This window comes from Phaenicophaeus curvirostris, chromosome 21 (genome assembly GCF_032191515.1).
Source record: "Phaenicophaeus curvirostris isolate KB17595 chromosome 21, BPBGC_Pcur_1.0, whole genome shotgun sequence".
Lineage (NCBI taxonomy): Eukaryota > Metazoa > Chordata > Aves > Cuculiformes > Cuculidae > Phaenicophaeus > Phaenicophaeus curvirostris.
In genome coordinates this window covers 10,607,157-10,620,759 of record NC_091412.1, presented here as the reverse complement: position 1 = coordinate 10,620,759, position 13,603 = coordinate 10,607,157, and the positions used below count along the sequence as shown (strand labels likewise).

The following is a 13,603-nucleotide window of genomic DNA, read 5'->3' as shown; positions in this document are numbered from 1 at the left end:
ATGGGCGGTCGCGGCGCTCTGCTCACCCTCTCGTGTCTCGGTGGGTGTGGGGGCGGCCGGACCGGAAGCGACGCTCGGTACTTCCGGCGGCGGCGGGGGCCATGTCGGAGGGGCGGCAGCTGCGGCTGCTGGCGCTGCACGGCTACCGGCAGAGCGAGCGCCGCTTCCACCAGCGCACCGGGGCCCTGCGCAAGGCCCTGCGCGGCCACGCCGAGCTGGTGGCGCTCAGCGCGCCTCACGCCGTGCCCGAGGCCGGCGGGGACGACGACGACGACCCCCCTCGCGGCTGGTGGTTCTCCGGGCCGGGCACCTTTGAGGCGGGCGAGGCGGCGGCGGCGCCCGCGGGGCTGGAGGAGTCGCTGTCGGCCGTGGCGGCGGCGCTGGCGGAGCGAGGGCCGTTCGACGGGCTGCTGGGCTTCAGCCAGGGCGCGGCGCTGGCCGCCATGGTGTGCGCGCTGCGGGCCCGCGGCGATCGCCGCTTCCAGCCCGTGGCCTTCGCCATCCTGGTGGCCGGCTTCGCCAGCCGCGCCCCGGCCCACGGCCACTTCTACCGGGAGCCCATCGCCCTGCCTTCGCTGCACGTCGTGGGCGACGCCGACGCCGTCATCGCGGCCTCTCTCAGCAGGGAGCTGGCCCGGCGCTTCGTGGAGCCGGTTCTCCTCACCCACCCCGGCGGGCACTTTGTCCCGGCGGCCGCGCCGCAGAAGAAGGTTTACCTGGACTTCTTGGGCCGTTTTCGCCCCGCGCAGGGACAGGCTGAGCCCCTGGCTGCTGGGGCTGTGTAAGAGCCAGCTCTGTAATAAATAGGGCCTGCTGTCGTGTTGAAACGTGGCCGTGTTTGCGTGCCTTCCCCAGGGGCCACAGAGTCATCACCTCACTGCTGCTCTGCCCCGTTAACCTAGGGCCAAGCCAAATGGGTCTTCATTACCTGTCCCTTTTTTTGTAGCTGTTGTTTATAAGATTGTGTGGGTGTGATGATGAGGAGTTTGGGGGCAGGAGGTTGACGCTCTGTGCTCGAGCTGCTTTCAGAGACTTGAACAGCTCAGACTTGGGTTCTCAGCTCAGCCACAGCTGCCTGCAGAGCACTCAGCTCTTGAGCTGTTACAGCACAAAGGTCTGTGGTTTTCACGTTCCTGGTGAAAGCGATTAAGCCAACCTCCCAGCGGGTCTGGAAATCTCTCGTTTCTCTGGCAGTGCCAGGGCTGGTGTTTGTTTTAGGAATTAAATGTCTGCTGGTTCAGCGTGCGAGTGTTGGGAGATCTTTTCTATCTTTCTTTGTACAAAGTGCTTTTGTGAACGAGAAAAACTTATTGCTATGGTTTTGCCTCTGATGTTTTCCCAAAGTACAAGGAAATCTTTGTTATTGTTGCAACTGCTTGACTGCTGGGGCAGGCCGGGCTCTCCAATCTGCAGCCCAGGCCTCTGTAGGGTGTCCCTAACCACAGTTTTCTTGGAGCTGTGGTGCAATAGAGTTTGTAAGAGACAGAAATTGGATGAAAACTTAATTTGCACCGTGCTGGGAGCAGGGGAGCAGCTGGGCAGTGTTGGTCATGCAAGGGACGGCAGATGCTGCGGTGCAGGAGTGGGGTCGGGGGCAGAACTGCTTTTCATGCACCGGCCTGGGAGCTGCAGTGGGTTCAGACCAACCCCCCAGGAGCACGCCGTTCTCCGGCCTGTGAGTTTTTTGCCCTCTGGTTTGTTGTTTGGTTTTGCCCCTGGGTGGCAGCAGGACAGCGGTTGTGGCAGGAGGATGGGGCTGGTTCCTGGGGCTACCCTTGTCCTGAGGACGGCTCCAGGGAGCAAGGCCGAACGCGTTTTCTAGCAGTGACAAAGCACCTGATCCCGCTGAAGGATGGCAGCGCTTTGCCAGCCCGCCGTTAGCTGTTTAATTATCACAGAGCTCCAGTTCGCGCTGGTGCTTTCTCGGCACAGCAGCTCATCGAGATGGCGCGGAGGAGGCACTGCAACCACCTCTGCTCCCCGCTGCTGAGCGGCGCTGCCCGGCCACCAGCCCGCACTGCGGTCCCGCAGCCGCTGACCGGCATCTCCCCCGGCATCTCCCCACTCCCAGGGAGGCACCGTGGGCGCTGGGAAGGAGTCTGGTGTGTGGTGAGTGCACGGTCGTGGCGGCTCGTGGAAGGGTGTTGAGGGCTAGACTACCTGAGCAGGGCAGGTGCCGCCTCTTCCCAGCGTGTGTGAAAAGCTGCGTTTTGCCAGGCAGCTCTTGCACCGATTTAAACAAATTAATAAAGCAAATAATCCACGGGAGGTGCCATGGGAGGAGGGGAGGAAGGACATGCCCAGCCCCGGTGTGATGGAAGAAGGGAAGTGGCTCCCGTGGGCATCACTCTGTGTCCCTGCTGGATGTGGGGTTTGTCCTGGGAATTCTACTGTTCCCGTTGTTGCTGGTCCTGGGGTGTAGCTGCCCTTGTTGGCCGCGTGTGGAGGTGACCCTGGAGACGAGACTGAGAGCCTTTGGCCCTTGTGGGTTTCTTCTCCACCCACCCCGCGTGGCCCAGGGGAGCTGGTTTTTCCCCCAAACCTGCACGTGGCCGTTGTGGGTCTCGGAGCGAGCGGCACCGCTGGGAGGGCGATGGAGGGAGCCTGAGCTCCAGGCGGCCGCGCTCGTGCTGTGGGCGGGGGGTCTGGGCAGAGCCGAGCCCCCAGCTCTCTCTCTAGTGTCCCAGGGGGAAGATGAGCAGTAGCAGAGACGCTGCCAGCGCTGCTGCCTCCCCACAAACATCCACCGCCTCTTCCCTGCTCCCTGCGCCGCCGCTGACTCAGGGCCTCCTCCGCTGCCCACGGTGCCGGCTGCCAGCGCAGGGCTCGCTGGGCACCGGCTCTCGTGGGCAGCGCTGGAAAAAACCAGTGTCCCGCTGAGCCTGGCACGAGTGCGGATCTTGCTGAGGTTTGAGCCTTACTCATTTCACGCTCTTCCTCCCCTGTCCCAGGAGCTGGTCGGGGGATGCTCCGGGAAGGTGGCGTATTCCACAGGTGCTTTTACAGTGCGGGACCCCGGAGCCAGCCCAGCTCCTGCCTGTGAAGGGAGAGTGAGACCTGGGGGCCAGCTCGGCCCGAGCCCCAGGGAGCAGCCCTCCCCTCCCCGCTTCACCCGCAGAAGCTTCCAGTTGTGGCTGAGTCACTCCTGCTTGTAGCTCCTTCTCTCCTTGTTTTGGATGGAAGTTTTCCATGGAAACCCACGCTGGGCCGGGCCGCGGGCTGGGATAAACACGGCTGAATCACAAAAGGCCGTTTGGCCAAGAGCGCTGGGATGGCAACAGCAGCCCGTGCGGTGGGCAAGCAGCGGGGGGCAGCTGCCCTGCGTCCCCCACCCCAAATCCCTGTGGTGCCAGCGCGGCACAGGTGCCCCTTGGCAAAGCCAGGAGCGGATTGTGGGCGTCCAAGAGAAGCTGGGTTTGGGCTCTGTGCTCTCCTAGCGGTGCGTTGAGAAATCCCAACACGGGCGAGTTCCTCGGGGGCCCTCGGTGCAGTGCGGCCTCAGCTGCTGGAGGTCCCCAGGGAAGAGCCTTCCCACCCTCCTGGATGAAGTGCTGGGAGCCACTGGGAGCGAGACCAAGGCGAGGCAGCGTTTGTGCCGTGCCTGCGCCCCGCTGAGCACCATCCCGCTGGGGGAATGGAGGTAACGGCTCAGCCGGGGCGGGCACAGCCTTCCTCCCTGGCACCACCACATTCCTCCCTGGCACCACCACATTCCTCCCTAGCACCACCGCGATCCCCACGCTGAAGAGCAGCATGGGAGCTGGACAGCCGATGGTTGGCCCCAGGCCCAGGGACTTGGAAGCACCCTCGGAAGCCCAGTCCCGATGTCAGAAATCCAGGATGTTTTTAAGGACTCTGGAAGCAAAACTCAATTCCAAGATGTCAGCAGGAGAGACTTGGCTTTCCAAACAACAACTGCACAGCTGCAGCATTCCCGGGGCCGGAACGCGGGGTCCGAGAGGCTGCGGTGCAGGATGTGTCCCCTCACCTGGAGATGCCCTGGAAGGGACCTGGGTGCTGCTGTGGCCTCGACCTGGCTGCGCTGCGGGTGCCGCTGCCCACCCCGGGCACATGCAGGGAGGTTTTTCCGGGGGCTGGAGGGCGGTTTCAGGGGCTGGCGGCACCTTGGCAGCGCTGGGCTGTGGTTTGCGGGGCCGAGCGCCGCTGCGGCTGTGCCTGGGGGCTGGGGGGCTGCATCTGGAGGTACGCGGTGCAAAAAGCGGGAGGTGAAGGTGGTTGGAGATGGGGAGCGTGTGGAGGAGCCCCGGTGCCTGTGATATCCCCCTGCCCGCAGTCACCCTGAGCCCTGGGAACCTGGCGGGGCTGAGGGCAGCGCGGGTGGGCACGGATCGCAGCGGGGAGCTCTGATTTTGGGGAGGGGGCGTGTGGGCTGGGTGTTCTGTCCTGGGGCACCCATGGGCACTCTGCCCCCCACCCCAAGGCTGCAGCTCCTTGTTTGGGGTCCCCATCCCCATCCTGCCACCCTCGCCCTGCCTGGGGCTGTCCCCGTCTCCATCCTCAGCGTCCCCCTGTCCCCGGTTCCGTGTCCCGGGTGCCCTGCCCGGCCGGTACCGGTGGCCGCCGGCCGCCGAGGGCTCGGTGCCCGGTGCCGGGGCAGCCCGGGCCGCTCTGACTTCGCCTCTCAGGAATCTCCTGGCGGCGCACGGCGAGTTGTGCAACCCGCCCCCGCTCCCCGCCCGCCCCGTCGGGCCGCGCTCTCAGCCCCGAGCGCACCGGCGGCAGCGTGGGGACCGGGACACGGCACCGGGGACCGCGACAGAGCACCCCGGGGCCCCACCGGGAGGGCAGGTGAGGAGCTCCGGGGTGAGTCCCGGGGGGAAGGATGGATGGGGGGTCCGGGGTGAATCCCAGAGGGAAGGAAGGAGGCATGGATGGGGGTCCAGGGGGAAGGATGGATGGGGGGTCCGGGGTGAATCCTGGGGAGGAAGGAGGGATGGATGGGGGTCCGGGGGGAATCTCCGGGAGGGAAGGATGGATTAGGGGGTCCAGGGTGAATCCTGGGGGGAAGGATGGATAGAGGGTCTGGGGTGAATCCCGGGGGGAAAGATGGATGGGAGGTCCGGGGTGAATCCCGGGGCGAGGAGAGAGGATGAGGGCTCCAGGACGAGTCCCAGCCAAGAGGGCAGGTGAGGGGCTGGGGGGCGGTAAGGGGGTTGAAGGATGGGGGGGCCATCCAGGATGAGTGCCCCCCGTTCCCGCTGCCCGAGGAGGAGCCTCTCGGTGCCCGCCCCCCCCGCCCCGAACAGTAAGAATTGATGTGCGGCGAGCTGCCCCCTGCATGTGAGCTCCTACTGCCCCGGGGGGCGGGTTCCCCGCGACGGGACCCCCGGGGGGCGGTGTTGGGGGGCGGTGCGAGTGCGCCGGGCCCGGCGACCATGGCTGTAGACTGTTACCCCCCCAGCAGCACAGTAACAATCTAAAGCCACGGTCGCCCGAGCGGCGTCGGAGGGGGGGTCAGAGGGGGAGGTGGGACGGGGAGGGGCAGCCGGTGCCTTGGGGAGAGGCAGCCGGTGCCTTGGCGACGGCGAGAAGGCGGCTCCGACCCCACGGAGACGGGGAGGGGGGGAGGAATGGGGGGTCCCAGTCCCGCGGTGGAAGGGGGGGTCGGTATCATCCTCCCCCCCATCCCATCCCACGCGTGTCCGCCCCGCCGGTGGGGGGACAGCCCCCTCCCTACCTGGTCTGGGGGTGTCGGGGAAGGGGGGGTGCAGAGAGGGCGAGGGGGTGAGCGGCGGGCACCGGGACCCCCCCCCCCCCAGCCCCGCTTCTCTGTCTCCATCCCCCGCCCCCGGTTCCCACCCCCTCGCGGCGGGCAGCGCGCCCCGACGGCCTCAGCACCACGGACAGCTCCGCCCCCCCCGGGCTGCGGCGGCACCGGGGCCGGTAGCGGGGTCGGTGCCGGTAGCGGAGCCGGTGTCGGTGCTGATGCTGCTGGTGATGATGGTGCTGATGATGGTGCTGGTGCAGAGGCCGGTGCTGGGACGGAGGCTGGTGCCGGTAGCGGTGCTGGTGAGGCCGCCGGTGCCGGTTCGGTGCCGGTAGCGCGGCCGGGGCCGGTCCCGGTGCCGGTGGGTCATGCTTCAGTAGCCATGACTGTAGACTGTTACTGTCCTGTCCCTACGCAGCAGTAAGCAGTCTAGAGCCAAGGTGCCGATGCGCTGACTCCGGTTCTCCTCGACGGCGTCTCCCCGCTCCTCCGACGCCCCCGGGGGGGGCGGCAACACCGGGGAGAAGGCGATGGACGCGCCTCCCCAGCCCCGGGCTGCGGGGCCGATGGCACTGGGGGACCCGCGAGGGGCTCGGGGCCGGGGGTCCCGTCGGGGCCGGGGCCGGAGGGTTGGGGGGGAGGCGGAGAACGGGACGCGGACGGCGCTTCACCCCCTTCCCCTCGGTGCCGCGGGGCTGGCGGGGTGGGGAACCGGACCCGCCGTGCGCCCCCCCGGGGCGGCTCCGCCCCCGCCGCCCGGTCCCGCACCGAGCGGCCCCCGCAGCGCCCCCTCCCGCCGCTGAGCCCCCTCCCCGCTCTGTCTGTCCGTCCGTCTGTCCCCCCCCAACCCTCCCTCTCCTCCCCGGGGCGGGCAGGTGCAGCTCCCGGGCTCCGGTCCCCGCTTACCTGCGGGCCAGCCCTGCCGGTGCCTCACCTCCATCGGGCCCCGGGGCCGCCCCCCCCGGTACCGGAGCCCCGCGGCTGCCGGTGGGGCCGGGGCCGGCGGCGGGAGCTGCGCGATCCGCAGCGCGCGGGGCTTTTATAGGATCGGGCTCGTAGTAACGGGGATCTCGGCTCATTCATAGAAAAGCATCAACCTACACAATGACGTGAGCGCTACGTCAGCGAGGAAATTTAGGGAACGGGAAGACGCTACTATTTATAACGGCGCGGGGGGAGGACGCCGGCCCGGAGCCGGGAGGGGGGTCCGGGCTGCTCGGGGCTCCGCCTCCCGCCCCCCGCCCGGCCCCACCGGGCCCCGCGGGCTCCGGCTCCTCGCGATGCGCGGAGGAGCAGCATCCCGCACCCCCTGCACCCCGCATCCCTCCTGCATCCCGCATCCCTCCTGCATCCCACACCCCCAGCATCCCACATCCCTCCTGCATCCCGCACTCCCAGCATCCTGTACCCCCTGTACCCTGCATCCCTCCTGCATCCCGCATCCACTACACCCCTCATCCCCCCGCACCCCTCCTGCATCCCGCAGCCCCTGCACCCTGCATCCCTGCTGCATCCCACATACCCTGCACCTTGCACTCCCTGCACCCTATATCCCTCCTGCATCCCGCACTCCCAGCATCCCGTACCCCCTGCACCCCGCATCCCTCCTGCATCCCGCACCCCCTGGACCCCGCATCCCTCCTGTATCCCACATCCCTCCTACGTCCCGCACTCCCAGCATCCCGTACCCCCTGTACCCTGCAGCCCTCCTGCATCCCGCATCCTTCCTGCATCCCACATCCCCCTTGCATCCCGCACTCCCTGCATCCTGCACCCCGCATCCCTCCTACACCCCGCATCCCTCCTGCACCCACACCCCCAGCATCCCACATCCCTCCTGCATCCTGCACCCCCTGCATCCCGCATCCTTCCTGCATCCCACATCCCCCCTGCATCCCATACCCCCTGCACCACACATCCCTCCTGCATCCCACATACCCCGCACCCCACATCCCCCTGCACCCCGCATCCCTCCTGTAACTCATGTCCTCCTGCCCCCCTCCTGTAACCCACCCCTGTCCTGCTCCTACCCCAAACCCAGGGGCTCCATGCCCCCCGAGGCACAAGTAGAAAGACCCACGGCCCCGAGGGTTGCAGTGTGGGGCACCCCCTACCCCCAATCAAGGTATCCACCCGTGGAACCCACAGGGGCCCGGGGCAACCATCAGCCTCCAAACACCCCCCTGGGCTGGAGTGTTCCCCTGTCCCAGCCTTGTGGAGTCACCGTGGGGCTGCCTGAGCCCCCACCCCACAGGAGGGGGTTGCACAGGACCCCAGAGGTGCCCACTCAGGGGGTGCACCTGCCCACGGCGATGTCCTGGGCAGCGCCTCCACTCCTACACCCCAAAAAGAACCCCCATCCGTGATGCCACGAGCACCCGTGGGTTCCACCGCGGTGTCCTGCCTGAGGATGGGGCAACACAAAGTTGGGGAGGGAGGGAGGTTGGGAGTGGGGAGGGGGCACCCCATTGCAGCTCTGCGCTGTCCTGACCCCTCTGGCCTCGCAGCGGGACCTGGCCCACGCTCCTTTCTGGGGCTGGGTCCCCCCCAAAACCATCAGTACCCCCCCAAACCATCAGTGTCCCCCCAACCATCAGTGCCCACCAGCCAGCCAGGTTGTAACTTCGCAGTTGAAATTATTTCACCCTCCTCATCCCAAGTTTCAGCCCCCACCCACTCAAGAGAGACTCGGAGCTGTGTCCGGGGAGGGGATACACGTGTGTGTGGGTCCCCCCCCCACTTCCTTATCTATCCATCCATCCTTTCCCCCCCCTCCCCATTTCCATTCCTGCTGGAGCCTTCTGACCTCACTCTGCTCTGGCGAAGCATCATAGCGGTCGCCACAGCAACAGCGGCGTTGTCATTGACAGCAGCATCGCTGCTATGGGGACCCAAACCCCCCCAAATCCTTCCTCCCCCCCCCAAAAAAATACCTGCAGAAGGATTTAAGGAATGCCCCCCCCTCCCCAGCATCCTTCACCCTCCATCAACCGCCTATTTGAAGATGCTACTCCCCTAAAAACACATTTTACCCCCCCAAAACCATCTTAATCCCCCAGAAGGGTGATTTTGGGGGGGTGTCCCCTCCTTCTTTGTAGTTTTTTTGTTTTGTTTTTTTTTATTTCCCAGGCCCCTCGGGGTTCGCTGGGGGAGAAGGAGGAGAAGGAGAAGGGATGCGGTGGAGGGGGGAATCGCTGCCGCAGCGCTCCCCGCCGCAACCGTGACTCAGCCCCGGGATTAGTCAGCAACCGGGGCCGGCCCACCAGCAACCGGCTGCGCATCTTCAGCTCTTAAAACCCTCGGGGAGACGCTTTTTCCCCCCCACCCCCGCCGCCCCGGGGCCACCGACGCGCACCCGGTGCGCGTCGGTGGCCCCGGGGCGGCGGGGGTGGGGGGGGTGGGGGGGAAAGCGTCTCCCCGAGGGGGCGGACAAGAGAAAAAAAGGGATTTTATCCCATCTCACAGCCCTTTGCTGCCATCTCGTGGGCTTCCCATCCCCGTGGCCTCGTGGCGGGGGGGTTGCGGGTTCCTAATATCCAGCCTGAACCTCCCCTGGTGGAGCTTGAGGCCATTCCCTCTTGTCCTGCTCCCAGAGAGCCCAGCTCCCTCCTCTCCACAACCTCCTTTCAGGGAGTTGTGGAGAGCAATGAGGTCTCCCCTCAGCCTCCTCTTCTCCAGGCTGAACACCCCCAGCTCTCTCAGCCGCTCCTCTTCTTCTCCAGCCCCCTCACCAGCTTCGTTGCGCTTCTCTGGACTCATCCTACAAGAAAAAAGTCTTATTGCTCCATGAAACGCTGCCTTGTAGGCGTGTGTGCTCTTGTCCAACCATGCATCACCCCTCAAGGAAGGGATCCTACCACCCCACAAATCATTTCCCAAAAGGGAAGGGGTCTCACCAGTGCCCTTGCCCCAAATATCACCCCACTGGAAGTGTTCCTCACCTGTCTTGAGTGTTTTCCCCCAAGGAAGGGGTCCTGCTGTCCTACCAAGCATCACCCGAAAGGGAGATGTTCCCATCAGCCCACTAAGCATCACCTGAAAGGGCAGGGGTTCCATCATCCCATCAGGCATCACTCCCCAATAAAGGGAGGCTCATTCCCTTGGGAGTCAACTCCTTGGAGGGATGGGCCCCCTTGTTTGAGTGTCACCCCACAAGAAAGGGGTCCCAGCACCCCACCAAGCATCACCTGAAAGGGATGGGGTCCCATCTCTCCATCAATCATCCTCCCACGGGTACTAGGTCTTCACCATTTGAACATCACCTTGCAGGGAAGGGGACCCGTTGCCCCATCAAGCATCACGCTACAAGAAAACACGAAAACAGGGGTGGGTGCCCTTGTTTAACTGAGAATTTCCCCACAAGGAAGGATCCCACTGTGCCCTCCAGCCAACAGAGACCTCGTGAAGTTCAACAAAGGGAAATGCAAAGCCCTAACTCTGTGGAGGAAAAGCCCCAGGACATCCTGGGGGCCACCTGGACAGCAGCTCAGCAGAAAATAAAGCCCTGTGGGTCCTGGTGAACATCAAGTTGACCGTGAGCCAGCACCGAGCCCATGGGGCAAAGGGGGTAAGTTGTGTCCTGGCTGCACCGGGAAGAGATTTATCAGCGGGGTGAGGAGCACTGAGGCCACTCCTGCAGTGCTGGGTCCGGTACAAGAGAGACAGGAATGTGCTGGTGAGAGTCCAGAGAAGGACCACCAAGAAGATTAAAGGACTGGAGAAGAAGAGAAGGCTCACGGGACCTTATTGATGTATATACAGACCTGGAGGGAGGGTATGGAGAGGATGGAGCCAGGCTTGGCTCAGTGGTGCCCTGTGCCAGGACCAGGAGCAATGGACACACGCTGCCTGCCAGAGCTTCTCTCTGACCCTCGGGAAACGCTTTTTCACTGCTGCCCCCTAAAAAACATTTTACCCCACAAAAAAAAAAAAAACTTAATCCCCCATCAGGGTGATTTTGGGGTGTGTGTGGGGGTGTCCCCTCCTTCTTTGTTTTTTTTTCTCACGCCCCGTTGGGGTTCGCTGGTGAAGAAGAAGAAGGGATGCAGTGGAGGAAGAAGAGGAGAGTGTGGGCAGAGGTTTCCCAGGGAGGTTCACGGAGTCTCCATCCTTGGGGATATCCAAAAGCCACGTGGGCAAGGTCCTCGACAACAGGCTCTGGATGGCCCTGCTTGAGCAGAGGGTTACTAGACGATCTCTTGAGGTCCCTCCTGACCACAGCCACTGCGTGGTACTGGCCCTCATGCACCTGAACATCTCCCACAGGAGAGGTTCCCACTGCTCCATGAAATATCACCTTGCAGGACTGGGTGCCCTCATCTGAGGTGTCACCCTGCAAGAAAACCCCTCCAAACCTCACAAGGAAGGGGTCCCATTGCCCCATCAAGCAATCTCTCCATCTCTCCATGGAGAATGGGCTCTGCTCCACCTGAGCATCATCCCCATGAGGAAGGCATCCCACTGCCCCACAGGGAAGAGTCCCCTGACCACCAAGAAGAAGGGGTCCTCTTTCCACATCAAGCATCACTCCATGGAGCAGGGCCCTCCACCTGCTTGAGGATCTCCCCACAAGGTAGGGATCCCCTTGCAGGGCCGCAGGAAGCAGCCACCTCGCAGGGTTCCTCTCATTTTGGGGGGCACCCTGGGAGCCCCTAGCAGGGTCCTGTGCCCCCAGACTTGTTTTGCAGCAGGCAGGGCTCATCACAGAAAATCCCCACGGTCCTGCGCGATGCCGGGAGGTGGGCAGTGCCCATCCCTACCCAGCCCAGAGCTGCTCATCGCTGTCACGAGTTTCCCGGCCTCAGCCCGGGCGGAGGCGATGTGGATCCCCGCTGCGAGCGCCGCGTTGGTGGGACGTGGGGGGCTCTTGTAGCCCGGCCCCGCTGGGAAAATGAAGTGCGAGCTGCCAGCGGGGGCTGCAGGCTCCTGGCGGTGCCGGATGCGGCCCGGCTGGCCAACGCGCCGTAATCAAAGACGTGTGTGTGGGCTTTGGGGAGAGGCTGCGCTGGGAAACGGGGCCCTGCGGAGACCGGGGGGCTGTATCCTGTCCAAGAGCCCAGGTCCCACATGAAGCCAGGCGTGCGAACGCCATCCAAACCACAGCTGGATTTGAACCCAATCTCCCAGCATCTGGGCTCGTTTGCTGCAACTTTGATTGATCGTGGGGAGGGGGCACGGCGCGGGAGACGCTCCAGCCCAGACCTCCCAACAGAGCCAATGACTAAACCAGAGCTGGTTCCAATCTGCTCAGCACATTGAGGCAAAAATGCCCTTTTCCCTGCACACTCCCTTTCACCCTCGCAGCCGTCGCCGTCTCCCGGGGCTGAGCGCGCGTCCCAGGTGGGGTTCAGGCTCTCTGGGTGCAGGATGCAGACACAGAAGCCGCGTCGGGGGCTCAGTTTGGGGTCCCCCCAGAAGGCAGCGCAGGACAAGAGGAGCAGCTGAGAGCCCTGGGGTTGTTCAGCCTGGAGAAAAGGAGGCTGAGGGGAGACCTCATTGCTCTGCAACTGCCCCAAAGGAGATTGTGGTGAGGTGGGTGCTGGGCTCTTCTCCCAAGGGACAGGGGACAGGACGAGAGGGAATGGCCTCAAGCTCCACCAGGGGAGGTTCAGATGGGACATCAGGAAAAACTTCTTCACCAGAAGGGTTCTTAAGCACTGGAACAGGGTACTGAGGGTGGTGGTGGAGTCCCCATCCCTGGAGGTGTTTAAAAGACGGGCAGATGAAGTGCTTAGGGATATGAATTAGAATCATAGAATCACCAGGTTGGAAAAGACCCACCAGATCACCAAGTCCAACCATTCCCATCAATCACTAACCCATGTCCCTCAGCGCCTCGTCCACCCGTCCCTTAAACCCCTCCAGGGAAGGGGACTCAACCCCCTCCCTGGGCAGCCTCGGACAGGGACCAATCACCCTTTCCAGGAAAAAATTTTCCTAATGTTCAGCCTAAACCTCCCCATTTAGCAGCACCAGGTACGGCTGGACTCAAAGGCCTTCTCCAACCTCGGTTTCTATGATTCTATATTGGTGCATCCAACCTCCTCCACCTACCCCAACCCCCTGCGGGCACCAACCCATCCCTCTGCTCCCCTGAGAGGCTGGGAACGGGAGAGGGACTGCAATAAAAGGTGAAAAAGGTGAAGTTTTTTTTCCATTGCTCTCACCTTGGTTGCTGCCCCCGGGGCTCGGCGTCACTCAGCAGGTAGCAGGGCAGCCCGGGGTCCCCGGTGGCCCCCGGGGACGCAGCTGTCTGGGAGCCACTCGCTGCTGTGATTTATATGGCACAGCCCCATAAATTACCGGGACGGAGCCCGCGGGAGCCATCGCTCACAGCGACGTCCAGAGCTCGCTGCCAGAACCTGAAACACTTCCAGCCGTTAATTGAAGAGGGGGAAAAAAAAAATATAAAGGGAGGAGGGGGTTGGAAATTGGTGCCCGGGGAGTTGGGATTAAACCACAGCCCCATAACGAGGAGTCGCTCGCGTCCCACTCGCAGGATCCCGATGCTCCCTGTGGGCACGAGCCCAGCGTGGGGAGCAGGAAGGGGGATTTCTGAGCTGGAGTGTGCGATGCATCCACAGCAGGGTCCCCGTGGGGTGTCCCCGTGTGAGCCGGGGCACCTGGATCCCCTGGGAACCTGAGGATCAGCTCCAGCTGAGTGATGTGGTGCCGGAGGGCTCCAACGGCCACCGCCGAGCACCCTCCCTGCCAGCACCCATCCTGCTTTCTCCCAAATCCAGGCTGGGATCCAGGCCAAATCCTGTCCCGGGAGCTGGGGCTGCACCGTGTGGGTCTCGCAGCGCTCGGGGTGCTGAGCGTGGGCTGCAGGTCCCCGGGGATGCGATTTTTAGGCTCTCTGGGTGCAGGATGAGG

The 13,603-nt window shown here is 64.1% G+C and overlaps 1 protein-coding gene across 1 annotated transcript; it reads left to right on the top strand.

The window, feature by feature from the left end:
- The first annotated feature begins 15 nt into the window (after positions 1–15).
- Positions 16–1,240, top strand: OVCA2 (OVCA2 serine hydrolase domain containing). The gene has a single exon (XM_069874097.1). It carries the CDS (start codon positions 102–104, stop codon positions 783–785), a length of 684 nt encoding a protein of 227 aa, XP_069730198.1. The 5' UTR covers positions 16–101; the 3' UTR covers positions 786–1,240.
- Positions 1,241–13,603: the final 12,363 nt, after the last annotated feature.